Source organism: Apis mellifera, linkage group LG6 (assembly GCF_003254395.2).
Source record: "Apis mellifera strain DH4 linkage group LG6, Amel_HAv3.1, whole genome shotgun sequence".
Lineage (NCBI taxonomy): Eukaryota > Metazoa > Arthropoda > Insecta > Hymenoptera > Apidae > Apis > Apis mellifera.
The window spans coordinates 15,440,717-15,461,604 of record NC_037643.1 but is presented as its reverse complement, the minus strand read 5'-3'; the positions used below and the strand labels follow the sequence as shown (position 1 = coordinate 15,461,604).

Genomic DNA, 20,888 nt, shown 5'->3' with positions numbered 1-20,888 from the left:
GTTATTGTAATTTAATAATTTTTAATAAATTAAGTACAAATAATTTTTAAACAGAGAGAGAGTTACAATTTAGAAGAATCTGAAAAATTGGAAATAAGAAATTATTAAATTATACGTAAATGTAATATATGCAAACTGGTTACCATGGAAAGTTACATGTTCTATAGGTTAACAGATGGTTATTGAGAAATCAATTATCACATTGCCTTAAATATACTAAAAAAGTATGACAAGAGGTGTAAAGACAGTTTTTTAAATTAAGAAATATAAATAATCCACTTTTACGTATATTATTTTTTCTATTTCATTGTTGAAATAGAATTGATGTGTATAGTGATTTACGTGATTTAGATTTTATCAAATCGATCAAGAGGAAGTATAGTATTCTCTGCTAACCATATATTTGTAAAGAAATTAGAAAAGAAAATAATTTGTATCCATAAATATAATTTGAGTAATTTTTATATAACAAAATATGTGTCAATATATCATATGCAAACAACAACATATCTTCAATGATGTAAATTACAAGATTTGTATTATAGGGATTAAATTTATTTCACAATCTATCTTGATATATTAACTATTAACTTTTATTTATTTAATTGAATTTAATTGAATACATTCAACAAAAAATCAAAGAAGAAAAAAAAATAAAAAAAAATATATATATACATTTTATGAAAGCACATGAAAAATCCATGTTGAACGTATAAAGGGAAAAATGAATAAATACTCAAAAAATAAACTTAAATATTTGTCACTATGCGAGGAAAGGGTAAAATTTCGAAATCGACTTATTGATGTAATAAAGAGGAGAATAGTGGAAAAAGAAAAGGAAAAAAGGGAAGAGATATTTTATGAACTCGATATAGAAATAGAAAAAAAGGAAGAAGATATAATTTTAAAAGAGGAAAATGAGATTTTAAAATACTATTATTATTTGATACAAGGTATCGATGATGTTTACATAGGATCAATAGATATTAATCTTTTGAAAAATATACTAAACCGTGTACCAACCAAATGGAAAGAAGTGTTCAAAAATACTTTGGATGGTTTAGTGAAAGAAGTAAAAGATGAATATTTATTCAGTATAAAGAAAGCAGTTATAGAATTCGTTATAGGAGAGTCGCCATATTTCTCGTTATATGAGGTACATTTTAATCTATAATATTTATATATATATATTTGAAACATATTATCAAATCTAAAGAAGAAAATTTGAATTAGAAGAAGCAGATTAACTTAGATATTAATTAATTAAATATAAAATGCAAATTATTGAAAATTAATTTTGACAATAATAAATAAAATATTTCTTAACAACTAGTCTTATGTTATGTACCTCTCTTAATAAATCTCTTAATAAATAATTTTTATTATAACATTGTACATTCTTGTACAATACGAAAAAAATGATAGGAAAAATATTAATAATAGGAAGAAGAACGGTGGTTAGTAGGGAAGAAAAGATGAAGATTCAAGAAACTACTATAATTTTCAGTTTGCTGCAATTGAGAAGTCTAAATTTAAAGGAGTACGATTCTCAAAAGAGCATGAAGTTCAATATCATTGGAACAGAGCGAAGCTCGAGAGAAAGCTGGTACTGTATCATCCTATTATACGACGAATTTTTGATTTCTGGAATCGGGAATTCAGGTTGGTTTCTTGTGCAAACTGTGTTTCCATAATATTATTCAAGTTTGATGCATATATTAATTAAAGTTATAAAGATAAAAAAAATTTTTTTTGTACATAAAGTTATTAAAGTAAAAGAAAAATTATTTTATTTATTTGCTTTATAAGAGTTTTTTTTATATCTAATAAACTTGACATTATAAATTGTAAAATATGCAATTCATTCGTTATATATATTTTAATGATACAACAGTGACTGCAAGCTTTTATGCGAAGCGGAATTGGCAAGCCGGGAATATATTACGGATCTTGAAGTATTCGAGAGGACTATTTCAAAAATGTATCATAAGACAAAGGAGGATCTTTTAAAATATTGGTTACCAAAAATTCAAGCGCTTTTCATCACGGTATTATAAATAATTTATATATATAGAAAAGTTCGATTATCGAAGTAACGCGATATTTTTTACGAACATCGAAATTAGATGAGATATTTTATTTATAAATTTTTAAAATCAAAAAATCTCCCCATAAGAAATATTATAATGTAATATATTTAAGATATTATTTCATTTTATATATATATACGTTACATTGTTCGTTAAGGCACTCCATCGAGACGAGTTACCACGTCGAAGCTCTGCAAAGTATCGAAAATTCTTTAATTGCGTCGCTGTCATCATGGAAGAACAATTACGAGGGCTTTTTTTGCGTTCGATAGAAGAGTTTTTCAATTATCTTCACAACAAAAACGTGAGTTATATTTTCGCGACGAGAAGAGATTGGAAAGAAAAGAAACCAGGGAAGGAGATCATTATGAAATTATGGCATTCTATTATTAAAATTAGATACTTATCTTTTTTCCTATTTTATATTCGATTTATCATATTTTGTATCATTATCGTATTGTTGAGAAAGAAACCTAACCTAAAAATATGATTTATGTTATTATTTATTGTAGCAAAAGCGTCGTGGTTTTGATATAAAAATAATAGTGCGAAACGAACGGATGACGTTCGAGCCAACGTTTAGCGCCTTTGTGGACACATTTTCGTCGATATTAAATTTTTTACGAGAGACTGTTAACACGTTTCCACGCATTGAAACACTATTGAATGAAAACTTTGATCCTAATAAAAAATTACTCCAGGTATTCTCTGTTTTGCACTTAACTTATTTCTTATAACTTATAGCGATCAGAAATTGAATTTTGCTTTAACTTACCTTAACCTATTTTTATTGAATTGTTCAAATGTTGCTAAATATTGTTGGTAAATTTAAAAAAAGAAATCACGAACGAATCATCTTTGCACAAAAGTTTGAGATCTTAAGAGAATTAACGATTGAATTTTCACTTTTCTCAAATTTCGTACATACATTCAATATAACGTTTCGTATCGTCACAGCCATATATATCGACAGAATTCTTGAACAAGTGCAAAGAAGACATCGAGCAGCTGATCGAGAAAGAAAAAGTAGGCCCGATCGAGCATTTGAAAATATTTGAAAAGTATGAGAATTTTATAATGGAATTTGAATCGAGTAAAGTCGAAGAATTTAAAAAACTCGATCCCTCGGAAAACTTCGATAAATATCACGATTTAATAGACTATTACGATCGTTTGTCCCGCGATGTGACAGTCGAATATACTGAAACTTATTACGCCGGATTTTTCATTCTACGCCGAAGAGATATTGTTAAATATATTTCTACGACGGCACAAAAATTTAAAAATTTATTGGTCACCAAAATGATCGGCGAGTATCAGCAAAAATGTCGAGCGTAAGCGAATTTTACCTTCTCTCTGCTCAAATAAAATTCAAACGTTCCGAATAAGTAATCAAAGCATTTTAACGTACACGTGCATAGCGTGGGGAATGAATATCAACGAATCGTGGACCGTGCGCTAACCGTCCCAGCGAACACGAAGGAATTGGTGGAGCTGCGAAAATTCATACATACCACGGAAACAGAAACTATTTCCGAATTAGAAAATCGTTTAAGAGAAATTATTAAATACATCGTTATGCTATCGGATTACTCCCTGTTAAGCGCTATCGAGCTTAAACTCAGTAATTTCGCTTTCCAATGGTAAGTAGGCGAGGAAAGAAGAAAATGATAAAACGATCATAAAAACGAGGATTCGTTAAATTTTTTTCCATTCTATTGCATACAAGGTTTGACAAGCTTCAGGATATTTTCGAGGAACACAGAAAGATAGTCGCGAGCAAAATTGGAGAATTTCAAAATACTCTTAAGAGGAAAATCGAGCAGTTTACACGGGATCTCGAGCTGTACGCGAAATACTGCAACGAGTTGCAGTATTGGGGCAACATAGACGAGATATTTCGATACAGAGACAAAGCTATATATTTGGAAAACAAATTGATCACAGCGATGGATACGATCGATGAATTTAACGAGGAAGAGGAATTGTTCGGTTGGGAATTGTCCCAATATCCTTTACGGAAAGCGGTAAGTTTGACAGTTCCGTGCTACGCACCTAACCTAAAATAGCAAAAACTTTTATTCAAACAAATTTTGTATAATACGATCTTTCTATGCGACGATTATATCCATTGAATCCATTTTTGACGATTGAACTTATTCGTTAGACAGCCGACAAATTGATGCCGTTTAAAAGATTGTACGATATATCTTGTGACTTTTTGAACAACTACGAAAAATGGATGGAATCGATGATAGGTACTTACGAGCCGGATGATATAGACATGGAAACGGGAACCGCTTTTCGTACGATCTACAGATTGGAAAAGGTTATACAAGAACCGATACCGAAAAGTCTCGCTGAAACTGTGCGGTTAAAGATAGAGGCATTCAAAGAGCACATGCCTATTATATATACTCTTGGAAATACCTCTATGAAGAGCCGTCACTGGGAACAGGTGTCGGAAATTGTCGGCTTTCCTATAAAGATCGACGAGACGATGACACTTGCCAAGGTAAATTATCTTCTCTTATTTGAATAAATAAATACCGAATAAATATTTTATTTGTAATGCTTTGCAGATTCTTGATCTCAACTTGATGGACTACGTTGCGAAATTCGAAGCGATAGCGGAAGCAGCCACGAAAGAAGGTACCTTGGAAAAATCATTGGAGCGAATGCATCATGATTGGGCAGAAATATCATTCACCGTTAATCCTTATCGCGATACTGGCACCTACGTAATCGCCAGCGTGGACGAGATACAAATACTCTTGGACGATCACTTGATCAAGACTCAAACGATGAAGAATTCTCTTTATATCAAACCATTCGAAAAAGAGACGTTGTTAGTAGTCTTTTTCTTTTGCTTCTCTTTTTTTTTCAATTAACAACGCATTCATCGCGCACTCCAATTACAATTCTTTGTTATTTAGAGAATGGGAGGCCAAACTATTATTGTTACAAAACATCATGGATTATTGGTTAATAGTACAATCGACGTGGATGTATCTGGAACCGATATATACATCACCCGATATTCAAAAGCAAATGCCAGAGGAAAGTCGACGTTTTAGTGCTGTGGACAAAGTACATAATTTATATTATTCCTATTTATTCCTACGTTTTAAGAACTTGCACACGATCAATAATATTGTCAGTAATATCGATAATAAGTATAAGATCGTGTTAAAATTCTATTGATTTGGATTGGATTGAAAATATTATTAATATTATAGTATTATAGTAAAAATCCCTTTGACGATATTATTTTTAATATTATTGATCGTGCGAATCCTTTTATTTGAATTTAATTCTTGCATGAGATAAAAAAAGAGAAAGAGAATTGTGATTAATTGCTCGTTTATATAGATTTGGAGGGAAATTATGTCAATTGTGGTGGAGGATCCTCGAGTTATGTCAGTCGTTGGAATCGATAAAATGCTGGAAAAACTTAAGAAATGTACAAACTTGCTAGATTTAATACAGAAAGGACTTACCGCCTATTTGGAAAAGAAAAGATTGTACTTCCCACGATTCTTTTTCTTGTCGAACGATGAACTCTTGGAAATATTATCGGAAACGAAAGATCCTACCAGGTAGAATTTTAACGAAGCATTAAAAATATCCTTTTAACTCTTATCTTTCTATTTATTGTCAGGGTGCAACCGCATCTAAAGAAATGCTTCGAAGGAATTGCAGAAGTAAAGTTTACCGAGTATGATTACATAATAACAGCTATGAGATCTTCTGAAGGAGAGGAAATTGTCCTTGAGGTCACTATTGACACAATGGCTGCTCGAGGTCAAGTTGAAAAATGGTTACTTGAGCTTGAATCTGCTATGAAGAAAAGCGTTAAAGCACAGGTAAGATACGAATCGTTACAACGATAATGATTCGATTCGAAAATTTAAAGAGTATTTAAGAAAATTTTAAGAGATATTTTTTAATATACATACATATGTATATAGCATACAAATGTATTAATATATTCTTAACAGGTAATTCGAGCAAAGGATGCATATCTAATAGAGGTTAGAGCGCAATGGGCTTTACATTGGCCTGGTCAGACTGTTCTCTGTATCAGTAAACTTTACTGGACAACCGATGTGACAGCGGCCCTAACAAAATCTTTACAAGCTGTAAAAGAATACATCGATGTTTGTACACACGAATTGAATGAGATAGTAAAATTAGTACGTGGTAAATTAACAAAACAGAACCGTGTAACATTGGGTAATAATATATGAAATATCGTGTATAAAAAGTAATGCAAAATTTTTAAATCATACATTATATAATGTAATGTAACTTGTTCATAAAATGTAACAGAGGCATTAGTTACGATGGACGTCCATAGCCGAGATGTTGTATCTGGATTGTACGAAAGAAAAATTTCCCAACCGACGAATTTCCAGTGGTTGGCTCAACTAAGATACTATTGGATGGTAAATAGACATAAAAATAAAAAATAAAAAAATACATAAAATACAAACAATCTCATGACTGTAAATATTATTGTCTTCTTTTAGGAAGATAATTTATGGTCAACGATGATAAATACATCTTTAAGATACGCATACGAGTATCTGGGCAACACATCTAGGTTGGTCATAACACCGTTAACCGATAGATGCTATCGAACCTTATTCAGCGCTCTAAGCTTGCATCTCGGTGGTGCTCCTGAAGGTCCAGCCGGAACTGGCAAGACCGAGACTACTAAGGATTTAGCTAAGGCTGTAGCCAAACAGTGTGTTGTATTTAATTGTTCTGAAGGTTTGGATTACATAGCTTTGGGTAAATTTTTTAAGGTAAATTACTTCACACTATCATCTTTCACGCATTATATTCAATACTTTCATATTTTTCCTCTTTCAAATTATTTTACAATTCTAATATTAATATACTTACTATAGGTATTATAACATGAACTATATAATATGTATATATTTCATCTCCATCAAATTTATTTTACAATTGTGATATTATTATATTTATTATAATGAAATAATGTGTATAATTAAATAAAAAAATAACATGATACAACATGTATTATAGGGATTGGCAAGTACTGGAGCATGGTCTTGTTTCGACGAATTTAATCGGATAGATTTGGAAGTATTGTCAGTGGTGGCACAGCAAATCTTAACAATTCAACGAGCCATTAATGCTGGACACGATTCAATAATTTTTGAAGGTACCGAGATCTCGTTGGATCCCACCTGTGCTGTTTTTATCACGATGAATCCCGGTTATGCGGGAAGAACTGAGCTTCCTGATAACTTGAAAGCGCTATTTCGACCAGTTGCAATGATGGTATAGAGAGATATTTTCTAAAACTTTTTTAGCAAGAAGAAATTAATTTTTCTTCCTTCTCCAGGTGCCAGATTATGCTTTAATCGCCGAAAATACGTTATACTCGTACGGATTTTACGAGGCACGACCACTCTCTGTAAAGATCGTAACAGCTTACACGTTATGCTCAGAACAATTGTCCAGTCAAAATCATTACGATTATGGGATGAGAGCGGTGAAATCCGTTCTGATAGCTGCTGGTAATTTAAAAATAAAATATCCGGATGTGGATGAGAATATTTTAATACTGCGCAGTATCAAAGACGTCAATTTACCCAAGTTTCTTAGCGAAGACTTGCCATTATTCAACGTATATATATATTACTTTATTGTTTCAAAATTCAAAATTTGTTTCTTTACCCGTTTTCTTAATCCCGTTCTCATTCGATTTAGGGTATCACATCCGATCTATTTCCTGGTGTGATACTTCCAGAGGCAGATTATACCGATTTGAACACATGTATCTTTGATGCTTGTGCATCGACCAATTTGCAATGTACACCATGGTTTTTAGAGAAAATACATCAAATTTTCGAAATGATGATCGTTCGTCACGGATTCATGATCGTCGGTTTTCCATTCGCTGGAAAAACACAAGCGTATAAGACTTTAGCCAATGCATTAACCCTTTGCGAAGAGAGAGTAAGTTCCTTACTTGTTGCAAAATTGGATTTATACTTTATATATATATATATATATATACATATATAAATTTTAGAATTTAATGAATGAACGTAAAGTAGAAACTTTCGTGATGAATCCTAAAGCAATTACATTGGGTCAATTGTACGGTCAATTCGATCCTGTATCTTACGAATGGACTGATGGCGTTTTGGCAATTAGTTATCGTGCTTTCGCAACATCGACCACTCCAAATCGCAAATGGTTGATATTCGACGGTCCAATAGACGCGGTATGGATAGAAAGTATGAATACCGTATTGGATGACAATAAAAAGCTTTGTCTAATGAGCGGAGAGATTATCCAATTAGCACCATACACCAATTTAGTGTTCGAGACGATGGATTTGGAACATGCCTCACCGGCAACGGTTTCTCGTTGCGGTATATTTATTATCATTATTTTAATTATTATTCTCTATTCCACTGAATATTATAAGGATATTTAATATTTGAATTTTTCCTTGTTCGAATTTAGGCATGATCTACATGGAACCAAATGATCTTGGCTGGAATCCTTTACTTCAATCTTGGATGAATACTCTTCCTGCTGTTATAAGTCCATGGTTAAGAAACTTTATATACGAATCATTATTTCGAAGATTTTGCGATCCCATATTTGATTGGTTACATCAGGGTCTCACTCAAGTTCGTATTTTTAAAGTTTTCCATTTTTTTTTTTTTAATTTATTCCATGTGCAAGTACTCGTAAGGTTAATCGAGTATAATTTTTCAACTTTATAGATAATATGTCCCATGCAGGATACAAATCTTGTACGTTCACTAACCTATTTGATGGATTGTTTTATCGATGAATATCACGATGAAAAAATTGCCAAGAACATTGACGAATTAGATCTTCGAGCACAAATTGAGGTTAGATTGTTATGCATATGCACATTAACCTTCAAATAATAATATAATAATAAATAAGATTATAATAAAGAATATAAAGTATAATTCTCTTATTTATTATAACGTAAATCAAATTCAAATTTATAAACATTTTTTAGGGTTCATTTTTCTTTTCGTGTATATGGGGTCTGGGAGGTAACATACACACGAAATCAAGAGAAAGCTTTAGCAATCTCTTCCGTGGTTTTCTCGAGAAAACTTTTCCTCCTGATTTGATAAAAAGTTATAAATTGAAAGCCCCAATAGATCCACCTTTAAAGCCATATATATTTCTTATGCCACGATACGGTCTGATTTTTGATTATAGATTCATCAAAGAGGCAAGTTATATTTAATCGATATATACGATTTCGAAATAATTAAAATAATAAAAAAATAATTTTTTCTTCATCTTCAACGATACGATTAGGGCAAAGGAAAATGGAAACTGTGGTCCGATGATTTGATGGACAGTCCACCAATCCCTCGAGACATACCTGTGAACCAAATAATAGTGCCTACTGTCGAGACGATACGATACATAGCTTTATTTCGTTTATTAGTGGGGAATAAAAAACCTTTGTTGCTCGTGGGTCCAACCGGAACAGGGAAATCAGTTTATATAATCGATTTTCTATTGAAGAAGAATAATCCTCAGGACAATAAACCGTTGATCATAAATTTTTCCGCGCAAACCACGGCGAATCAGACTCAAGACACAATTATGGGAAAGTTGGATAGACGACGGAAAGGTGTTTACGGAGCGCCGATAGGCAAAAAATGGATCATTTTTGTTGATGATCTTTCAATGCCATTGAGAGAAATTTACGGGGCGCAGCCTCCAATCGAGTTGTTACGACAATGGCTAGATCACGGAGAATGGTGAAAAAAATTTCTTTGGATCCTGTTTGTTAATTGATATATACGCATAACGTAATACAGCTTCGAATCGCAGGTTCGATAGAAAAGAAAGAACTATGATAAAATTGGTCGATGTACAGTTAATGTGTGCCATGGATCGACCATATCGTGGTGGAAAAGATGTTACACCTCGATTTAAAAGGCATATGGTCGTTTTAGGAATATCAGAGTTTGAAGACGAAGTAATGTTTACGATATTTAGTAAAATCTTTCTTTGGCATCTTGACACCAGGTAAGGTATAAATTTTCTTCTTTTTTTCTATTACTATATAAATCTTTGTTTCTTTTCTTTCGTAAACAAAATAAATTTAATTTTTTTTTTAGAGGATTCAGCAAAGATTTCGATCCATGTATGGAAGAAGTTGTTTTGGGTACGTTAGATGTGTATAAGGAAAGTCTAGCTAATCTTTTACCAACTCCAGCCAAGTGTCATTATGTCTTCAATCTTCGTGATTTCTCCAAAGTGATACAGGTTCGTTTAATTTTAAAAGTGTTTTTCTGCTGTCACGATAATATTTTTGTTTTTATTATTTTTTTTATTTTGATCTATTTCATATATACTAATAATAATTAATTTGAACATTGTATAGGGCGTGCTATTGTCAGTCCCAGAAACTACACCAACTATATCTCGCATGAGGAGACTTTGGGTTCACGAGGTACTTCGAGTGTTTGGAGATCGTTTAATAGATCAAACCGATATTTCTTGGCTTGTGAAGGAAATACGTGTTACTTTAACAAACCGAATGTTCATCGATATAGATGACTTGTTTGAAGATCTTATTATTTCACGCGAGAAAGTAAATTTTTTTTTAATCTCTTTTTTTAATATTTTTTAACGTCATTATACGACATTGCATTTATTGCGTATTTCTATTTCTTTTAAATCAAGCCTGAATTAATCACCGACTTAGAACTTCGGAATTTAATATATTGCGACTTCGCGGACACGAAAGCGGAGATACGACTTTATCAAGAGGTTGAGAATCTTGAAGAGTTACGAGAAATAGTAGAAAATTATTTGTCTGAATATAATACGGTATCAAGAAAGCCGATGAATTTAGTCTTATTTCGGTAAGTATATCGTACTTGCGATGTGGACGAATATATTTGAGGATAAAATTCTTGAAAATTGTTCTCGTGATCTATTTATCCATAAATTTGACAATTTTAATCACTCTGAACGTTCAATTAGATGTAAAAATACTTTCGAAAAGAATTTTTTTTCAAATGGACAGACGTACGTGTCCATGCGTATAATTTAAGAGGTTAGTGAAGATTAAAAAATTAAATTTAAATCTTGATTAAAAATCTTTTCGAATACGCTAACTTCTAGATATGCTATCGAACATTTGTCACGAATTTGCCGTATTATCAAACAACCACGAAGTCACGGACTTCTTGTCGGAGTTGGAGGTACAGGAAGACAATCGTTGACTAGGTTAGCTTCACATATATGCGATTACGAGGTTTTCCAAGTTGAAGTCACTCAACAATACGGAATGGCCGCATGGCACGAGGATGTAAAAGCAATTTTAAGACGCGCCACTGCCACTGATCTTCACTCTACTTTTCTCTTTTCCGATACCCAAATTAAAGAGGAAAGTTTCCTCGAAGATATCAGTAATTTGCTCAATTCTGGAGAGGTAAATTAAATGGTTATGATAATTCGTAAACATAGATTCTATAGAATTGAAGACAAATTTTAACAATGCAAATTCTAACGAATTATATATAACGAAATAAAACTAAATAAAACTAAATAAATAAAACGAAATAACTATATAAAACGAAAATAATATGAAAAAAATAATTATAGTTATTATAATAATAATTAATATAACAGTAAAATTTATTGATAAAAAAAAATTGAACAATATTTTTGAAGCTCTTATGCTTTGAATTTAATATTTTAATTTAGATACCAAACATATTCAACATTGATGAATTGGCAGAAATATACGAACAAATGAAGCAAATAGATAGACAGCGGGATCGAGCATTACAAACGGATGGAAGCGCTGTGGCTCTGTTCAATCTTTTTGTTGAGATAACACGCGATCAACTTCACATCGTGATAGTAATGTCTCCTATAGGAACTAATTTCCGCAATAGGATCAGAAAATTTCCAGCACTAGTCAATTGTTGTACCATCGATTGGCTTCAGGTATTTTTTCATACAATAATAATGAAAATAACAGTGATATATGATGATAGTGATAATTATAATAACAGCCATGGCCGCCAGATGCACTGCTAGCAGTTGCAACTAGATTTTTATTAGCGATAGAACTTACGGATAATGAAAGGAGCGCCGGTATCGACATGTGCCAATACTTTCACGTTTCCACCGAGAAATTGAGCATAGAATTCTTAAATCGGTTAGACAGATACGTTTATGTCACTCCAACTTCGTATCTTGAAATGATAAATACATTTAAATATTTGCTAGGCAAAAAACGAGAGTAAGTAATACTGAGAGTAAGTATTGAATAAATAATTGGTTCGAGTTGTTTTTTTTTCTTTTAAATTTTGCAATATAACAGGGAAATAATAAACGCGAAAACTCGATACGAACGTGGTTTAGAACAGTTAGACGATACGCAAAAACAAGTCGTAATGATGCAAGATATGCTTAAGTTATTACAACCGCAACTAATAACCGCAACTCAAGACGTTGAAAGGATGTTGCTTGAGGTTGAAAAAGAAAGTCACGATGTTGAAGAATTTGAGAAAATTGTAAAAATTGACGAAGCTGCAGCTGCGGTCAGTAAAATACATATATATTTAACTATAACAATGATATATTTAAAAACTGTAATTTTTCAATTATTGTTTCGCTTATATTTTTTATTGTTAAAATATTGTAAGTATTGATAACTGTATTTCACTTGTAGCAAATAATTATCATGTATAGTATACGTAAAAATTAAAATCCATTTAAAAAAAACATTTATACTTGATAAAGCATAGATCAATAGATAATACCGCTTAAATCCATGTTTTTAGGTTTATGCAAATGAAGCGGCCGCAATTAAAGCTGAATGTGATGCCGATTTAGCTCAAGCAATGCCGATTCTAAGACGTGCACAAAGCGCTTTGGATACTCTGACAACAGCCGATATTGCTATAGTAAGAGCAATGAAGAAACCACCGGGAGGAGTGAGATTAATCCTCGAAAGCGTTTGTGTTCTCAAGGTTGATAACTTATTGTGTAACGTTACATACGGATCATTCTCTTTTTTACACACGTCGATCATTTCCTTTTTTTTTCCTTTTCTTTATTTCTTCACGTCAGCAAATCAAACCAGAGCGAGTTCAACAACCTGATGGTACATATATCGAAGATTATTGGAGATCGTCCCTGAGAATGTTGAGCGACGCAAGATTTCTCGATTCGTTGCTGAATTTTGACAAGGATAATATCCCCGATCACGTGATTGATAGAATCCGGAAACAATACTTGACCAATCCGGATTTCGATCCTGAAAAAATAAAGAAAGTATCCACGGCATGCGAGGGATTATGTCGTTGGGTGTTTGCAATGTCTGAGTACGATATAGTGACGAAAATGGTTGCTCCCAAGAGAAAAGCTTTGGAACAGGCGCAGAGCGTTTACGACAAAGCTATGGGAACTTTGAGAGAGAAACAAAAACAACTTCGACAAGTACAGGTATGTAGAAATTCTCACTCAAATGTGTAATAGTTTTCAACTAAAACGAAACATTTGTATGAATAGGAAAAATTAAAAATATTGGAAAATCTTTTGGAAGAAAGGAGAGCAGCTTTTCATGATATGTCCGAGAAGGTGGCGGATTGCGAAACAAAATTAAAACGTGCTGAGGATTTAATTGGAGGATTAGGGGGAGAATATACGCGTTGGTATGAAACCGCAATAGCTTTGGGAGAAAGGTAAAATTCATGTACAATACATATATATTTCGAGTTAAATGAGTTATTACAAGTTTATCGTTTCGTAGATATCATCGATTAATGGGTGATATCATAATTGCTTCTGGCGTGGTTGCATATTTGGGTCCTTTCACAATGCCTTTTCGAATTCAACAAATTATTCTATGGGTGGAACGATGTACCAATTTAGATGTGATTTGCACTTCAGATTTTCAACTACGTGATATACTTGGAGATCCAGCTTTAATTAGATCTTGGAATATTTTTGGACTTCCAAATGATGCATTTTCCATCGATAATGGCATTATTATTAAGTAAAATATTCTATTTCCCTCTTTTCGTTTTTCAAATCTTCTTATACAGATCAGAAAATATATATTCTCCTATTTTTTTTTTTTTGTCTCTTCAATAATTTCTTCTATAATGTTTATGTGATTAAATACTACTGAAAAATTTGCGTTTCAGAAATTCAAGAAGATGGCCATTGATAATAGATCCTCAAGGTCAAGCCAATAGATGGATAAAAAACATGGAAAAGGAGAATAACTTGAATATCATTCGGTTAACTCAAGCTGATTATGGACGAGCGTTGGAAAATGCATTGCAATTTGGACAACCAGTATTGCTAGAACATATTGGCGAAGAATTGGATGCTATACTTGAACCGATTTTACTTAAGGAAACATTCAAACAAGCTGGTGCCATCTGTATAAAATTTGGTGATGCGATTATTGAATACAATGATGACTTTAGGTACTTTTGTATAATAATTTTGATACAATAGTTTATTAATTTATATATATTATTAATTTGTTTTGTTTTTAGATTCTACATCACTACGAGATTAAGAAATCCACATTATCTACCAGAAATAGCAGTTAAAGTAACACTATTGAATTTCATGATAACACCAACAGGATTAGAAGATCAATTATTAGGTATTGTGGTAGCAAAGGAAAGACCAGATTTGGAATCGGAAAAAAATATTTTGATTGTGCAAGGAGCCGCGAACAAGAAGTACGTTTAACTTTAATATTATAAATATACATTTAAGATATCGTTTAAGGCTTCTATTTCTATATATTCTTCATCAATTCTTATTCTTTCTTTTTTTTTTATTATTGTTGCAAATCAGATTGTTAAAAGAAACGGAAGACAAAATTTTGGAAGTATTATCGGCAGCTGAAGGTAATATATTGGAGGATGAAGAAGCGATAAATATTTTAACATCGTCTAAAAATTTAAGTGACGAAATTCAATTGAAACAAGCGGTAGCTGAACAGACAGAAAAGTCAATCGACAAAGCTAGATTGGAATACACACCTATCGCAATATATTCAACTGTATTATTTTTTACCACTGGTAATAAATTTGACATTATATTATTTTTTTCTTTTGATCATACAGATCATTTGATTAAATTGATAAAAAAAAAAAAAAAATAAATTATTGAAAAAAATTAAATTTTGTTTCAGCTATGTTAATAAATATCGATCCAATGTATCAATATTCGTTGTCATGGTTCGTAAATTTATTCGAATTGGCTATTGATAATACAGAACCGGCGGATACTGTTGAAAATCGATTAAAAGATCTTACAAAATATTTCACATATTCTCTTTACGCAAATGTTTGTAGATCTTTATTCGAGAAAGATAAACTATTGTTTTCTTTCTTATTGACGATCAATTTGCTAGAACAACGAGGACAAATTTCTCGAGCACATTGGGGATTTTTACTATCGGGTGGACTCGCTATCGAAAACCCACATATAAATCCAACAACATGGCTACCGACTAAACAATGGAATGAATTATGCAATCTTGATGATGTCGAGAATTTTTCGGTTAGTCTGTGAATGATATTCAACTTAAAAAAAAAAAAATTATTACTATTTATAAAAATTTAATTTTCAATCGTTATTTCTTTAGGGTATTCGAGTAAAATTTACTGAAAATACTAGAAGTTGGAAAGAATTATTCGATTCTAGAGAACCGCAAAATGCGGACATCCCTTATCCGTTCCACGATGTGAATCTATTTAAAAGATTGTTGATATTAAGATGCATTCGTCCTGATAAAATCATTCCCGCGGTACAAAATTTTGTAGCAGGTATTGATATTTAATTTAATCAACTCGTTTATACTTGAAATTAATATGTTACATTTACGTGTTATAATATAACATGTATAACGTTGAATTATTTTCAGATGAACTTGGCGAACAATTTATTATACCGCCACCATTCGATTTGGCCTCATCTTACGCTGATTCGAACAGCTGCATTCCATTGATATTCATATTAACACCTGGTACCGACCCAGCGCAATTATTGCTCGCGTTTGCAAGTGAACAAGGTTACGGTGTGAGTCGTCTTTTTTACATTTCTCTTGGTCAAGGTAATTGCTTATTTCTAATGAAATTTTTTAATCAACGATTAAATATTTTTGAGAAAGTTTGAAAAAAAGGGATATATAGGTGGAAAAATAAAAAGAAAATAAGGGATATATAGGGATATATAGATGATTAAATAAAAGGAAAAAAAGAACAAAAAGATGGAATAATTAAAAATAAATTTAACGAATATTTGATAGGACAAGGACCAATTGCCGAAGAATTGATTCAATCAGGTGTTATTATTGGTAATTGGATCGTTTTGCAAAACTGTCATTTGGCAATTAGTTGGATGGCAACTTTGGAAAAAATTTGTGAAGGCTTTATGCCAGATACTATCCATCCAGAATTTCGTTTGTGGTTGACAAGTTATCCGTCAGAACATTTCCCCTCCCTGGTTTTGGAAAAAAGTATAAAAATGACTAACGAGCCACCTAAAGGTCTAAGAGCTAATATTATTAGATCTTACTTGAGTGATCCAATCAGCGATCCGGACTTTTTCGAATCTTGCGTACAAACCGAGTACTTCAAAAAACTTCTCTACTCCTTGTGTTTCTTCCATGCTGTGATTCAAGAGAGAAGAAATTTCGGTCCGATTGGTTGGAATATTACATATGAATTTAACGAGACCGATCTTCGAATCAGCGTTTTACAATTACATCTTTTTCTCGATGAATTCCCGGATGTGAGATTCGATGCACTCAAGTATTTGACCGGAGAATGCAACTATGGTGGAAGAGTAACAGATAGTTGGGACCGCAGAACTTTAACCACTATTTTGACGAAATTTTATTGCGAGTAACTTCATATTTTTATATTTTTATTTACATTCGACTAAATAAAATAAAATGATTTTCTACATAACGTGATTATGGACTTTTTTAGGAAGCTGCTTACTGAGAAGCGTTATTATTTCGACGAAACCTCGACGATTTATTATTGTCCAATTGTAAGGGAATATGAAGCTTTTTTGGAATACACAAAGAATTTACCCTTAATCACTCCACCAAGTGTCTTTGGTATGAACGAAAATGCTGATATTATTAAAGAACAACAAGAAACGGATCTTTTATTTTCGTCACTTCTATTAACTCAGGTAACTTATTAATTCATTTTGATATGTTGTTATTTTATATCTTTTTACACTTACACAGAATTCATTAATCAGATTAAAAATGTTTGTGCATAGTAAAATTTTTATGATTAAAAGAATAAAATTTAAATAGAAATTTTCCTTCTTTTTCAAATGCACATTTGAATATTTTTAATTTCTTTATATATATATATATATATATATATATATTTTTTTTTTTTTTTGCATATCATGTGCATTACGTAGATTTCTGTACATTTAAATTTTGCATAAAGTGTATTCATTAATTATATTGATAATTTAATATTATAATCTGTATATGGCAACCTTATTCAGGATCGTTTGGTATGTATTATTGTTATACAATAGGTACAAATAAATTACGCGAAAATTATATTTAAGATTTTTATAATTTTCTATTATTTTTATAAATACGTCTTTGTTTCCTTGTATTTTTGCTAAATTAGGATCTCTGGCAATTAAAGCAGGTTAGTAAATTCATACTGTTCAAATACATATTACAAAGAATTTATGATAATTTCTTGATATAAGAATGTTTAAATCATAATGAAATTAAAATTTAATTGAATTCTATACTTCTATACTATTTTATAATTTTTTATCTCTTTAGGAAAGAATTAAAACTGGAACAGGAGAAGACATTAATGATGAAATAGTGCTTAGAATGGCGAATGATATTTTAAAAAAATTACCGGAAGATTTTAATATTGCAGCAGCGCTCAGAAGATATCCAATGTCTTATAAACAAAGTATGAATACTGTATTAGTACAAGAAATGGGAAGATTTAATAAACTTCTTGGCTATATGAGAATGAGCTTAGAAAATATCATAAAAGCTATAAAAGGTTTCTGTGATTTTGTCAAAATTTCCATGTATATTTTTAGTCAACTCATATTCTTATTTATTTATATATACATAGGTCTTGTCATCATGTCATTTGAATTAGAAGATGTTTATGACGCAATTTTAACTAACAAAATACCTAGTTTATGGAAACAATATTCATATCCATCTTTAAAACCACTTGGTAGTTATGTACTTGATTTATTAAATCGCATAATTTTTCTTGAAGTAAGATATTACATTTTCTGAATTTATAATTATAATTAGTAATTAATTATTTAAATTAGAATCCATTCTATCGATTTCAATTATTAAAATATATTAGAAGAATCAATAATTAGGAATAATATTCTTTTAAGTATATATATTTACACAGAATGCCGCTTTAATTCGAACATTTTGAATATTTTTTATTTATTATTGATAAAAGAATTATTCTTATTGAGAGAAAAATATCAGAAAAAAATATTATTTTATTCAAAAATATAAAATCTACAATTTGAAATATTTGAATGTTTATTTCAATAAGAGAAAAAATAATAAATGTAAATCATAAGATATTAAAATACTAAAACAAACAATATATGCTTGCATGCAATCATCATATTAATAAATGCATGTTAAATATATCATGTAGCATGTTCATCTTTTTGCATTTTATTTAATTATTCTTATTTTTTCAGAATTAATTATATTTGTATATGATATATTATTACATTCATTCCTCTGTGTTATTTAACAATTAATATTAAAATATTTATAAATGGTGTTCATGAGCACATAATGCTCGCGAGATTTATAAAGCTTATTCAGAAATTCTTCATAGAAATTCCTTTTTATTATTATCGCTCACGGACTTCTATTGAATAAGCCTAAATAAAAATTGATGTTATATATGAGAAGACTGTCGTTTTCGAGAATTTCGAGTCGACATTTTTAATTCTTTTTGACACACTTTAGTCTGCCTGGAACGGAACCCGATCCCAAGGATGACATACTTAAACACGGCTGATTCAATGGCAACCGACATCATTCTAGTTCGACTTTAACTCAGGAGTATTGCGAGTCAGGCATTGACCGATATTATTATTATTGTGCCCCACTGAGAAACTGAGATCCTCTTAATTGAACTAGAAAGAGATTTTCTGAGAGCACGAGTTTTATAATGAACACATTGTGCTGATGCGGCAATAGTTTCTTTGTAATTATCTGCTATGAGAAACATTGTGAGAAACTCTGCTTTCTTATAGACACGCGCACTGCACGTCTAATCGCTTATACACTCCACTCATCTTTAAGAAATACAATTAACAGTCAATTAAGCACCAGTTTTTTCACACACACACACACACACACACACACACTTCAGAAAGAGCATTCGACACATGTATATATACACTTAAATCCACTATAATATTACAAATGCGAACAAATGTTATGTTTATAATATGTTATAAAGTAGGAATAAGATATATGCACGCAAAAATTTACTTATATTCGCATATATTTATATTTTTACATCGATAAGTTTTTATCAATGTATGTACATATAATTTTCATGAATATTGAAATTTCATTTACATATCTTATTATTTATTTCTTTTTATTTAAAATAATATGTATTAAAAAATATATTTAGAAAATTTAAAAAGTTTAATAGTAATTCATGAAATTAAAATATTAAATTTGAAAAATTGAATGATTGTAATCAATAGAATAGATTCTAATATGATTAAACAAATTATTGCAAAAAATTTGAATTATTTTAATAATTTTTAATCAATATATTTAATTATCAATTTTAAAAATATAAATTATATACATATATATAAAATTTATTGTAGGATTGGTATGAAAAAGGACCACCGGTTGTTTTTTGGATGTCAGGATTTTTTTTTACACAAGCATTTCTAACAGGAAGTAGACAAAATTTTGCTAGAAAATATCAAATTCCTATAGATCTTTTGGTTTTTGATTATCTCGTATTAAAATTTGAAAGAACACCCACAGCTCCTCCTGATGATGGAGTATACATATACGGATTATTTTTAGATGGCGCTAGATTTAATAAAGAAGAAATGATTTTAGATGAAAGTTTTCCAAAAGTACTTTACGAACCTATGCTTCCTGTACGTATTTATATAATATATTTATATAAATATATATTTTTAATATATCTATTATATTCTTTATTCGTTCATTCTTTATTACTTTTCATTGTGTTTCACGTTTTATAATTTATTGTTATTATCGTTCTAGATGTGGTTTATACCTATAAAAAAAGAAGATATAAAAGAAAGAGCAATATATTCATGTCCTGTATATAAAACTTCTGAAAGACGAGGAGTTTTATCTACCACCGGACATTCAACAAATTTTGTTATCGCTGTATCTTTACCTACAGTAAAATCATCAGAACATTGGATTTTGAGAGGAGTTGCGTTACTTTGTCAACTCTCTGAATAAATTTTTCATTTTTTTTCTTAGATTTTTCTTAATTTTTTAAAAAAAGAATAAATAAATTTCGAATTTAAAAAAAAAAGATTTTTAAATTTTAAAATAAAATAAAAAAATTAAAAATGTTTATTATGAATATAAATTATATGCATTACAAATATTCAAAAAATAAAAATTGCACGTATAAAATTATTAAATTATTTTTGTAATTCCATTTATATATGTAA

At 30.6% G+C, this 20,888-nt stretch overlaps 1 protein-coding gene across 5 annotated transcripts; it reads left to right on the top strand.

Annotated features, from left to right (window-relative positions):
- Positions 1-55: 55 nt before the first annotated feature.
- On the top strand, positions 56-20,690 carry LOC725593 (dynein heavy chain 7, axonemal). Of its 5 annotated transcripts, none has more exons than XM_026441468.1 (50): positions 56-1,156; positions 1,508-1,662; positions 1,895-2,048; positions 2,248-2,394; positions 2,603-2,791; positions 3,048-3,424; positions 3,512-3,733; positions 3,820-4,117; positions 4,258-4,605; positions 4,673-4,938; positions 5,027-5,180; positions 5,463-5,689; positions 5,752-5,956; positions 6,092-6,326; positions 6,423-6,538; positions 6,623-6,901; positions 7,149-7,406; positions 7,471-7,755; positions 7,839-8,087; positions 8,164-8,509; positions 8,604-8,773; positions 8,870-9,001; positions 9,139-9,360; positions 9,450-9,901; positions 9,975-10,172; positions 10,265-10,412; positions 10,531-10,740; positions 10,833-11,014; positions 11,277-11,586; positions 11,862-12,107; positions 12,176-12,405; positions 12,487-12,706; positions 12,950-13,138; positions 13,239-13,613; positions 13,680-13,852; positions 13,921-14,166; positions 14,318-14,605; positions 14,678-14,869; positions 14,988-15,214; positions 15,328-15,698; positions 15,784-15,964; positions 16,063-16,215; positions 16,447-17,044; positions 17,132-17,342; positions 17,676-17,684; positions 17,807-17,827; positions 17,971-18,205; positions 18,281-18,432; positions 20,049-20,333; positions 20,464-20,690. In XM_026441468.1, the coding sequence occupies exons 1-50, from the start codon at positions 725-727 to the stop codon at positions 20,668-20,670; spliced, it is 11,775 nt and encodes a 3,924-aa protein (XP_026297253.1). In that variant the 5' UTR covers positions 56-724; the 3' UTR covers positions 20,671-20,690. The 5 variants fall into 5 exon arrangements, with proteins under 5 accessions (XP_026297253.1, XP_026297251.1, XP_026297252.1 ...); XM_026441466.1 differs by having other exon boundaries at positions 16,063-16,251; XM_026441469.1 differs by having other exon boundaries at positions 1,024-1,156; positions 1,444-1,662; positions 16,063-16,251; positions 20,464-20,670.
- Positions 20,691-20,888: the final 198 nt, after the last annotated feature.

Bases quoted from the DNA above. Each gene is read 5' to 3' on its own strand.
- LOC725593 (XM_026441466.1), top strand. From the start codon at position 725: ATGAATAAATACTCAAAAAATAAACTTAAATATTTGTCACTATGCGAG. The intron at 7,407-7,470 runs GTATAGAGAGAT...TTCCTTCTCCAG, and splicing joins TTCGACCAGTTGCAATGATG to GTGCCAGATTATGCTTTAAT. The intron at 14,870-14,987 runs GTACGTTTAACT...GTTGCAAATCAG, and splicing joins CAAGGAGCCGCGAACAAGAA to ATTGTTAAAAGAAACGGAAG.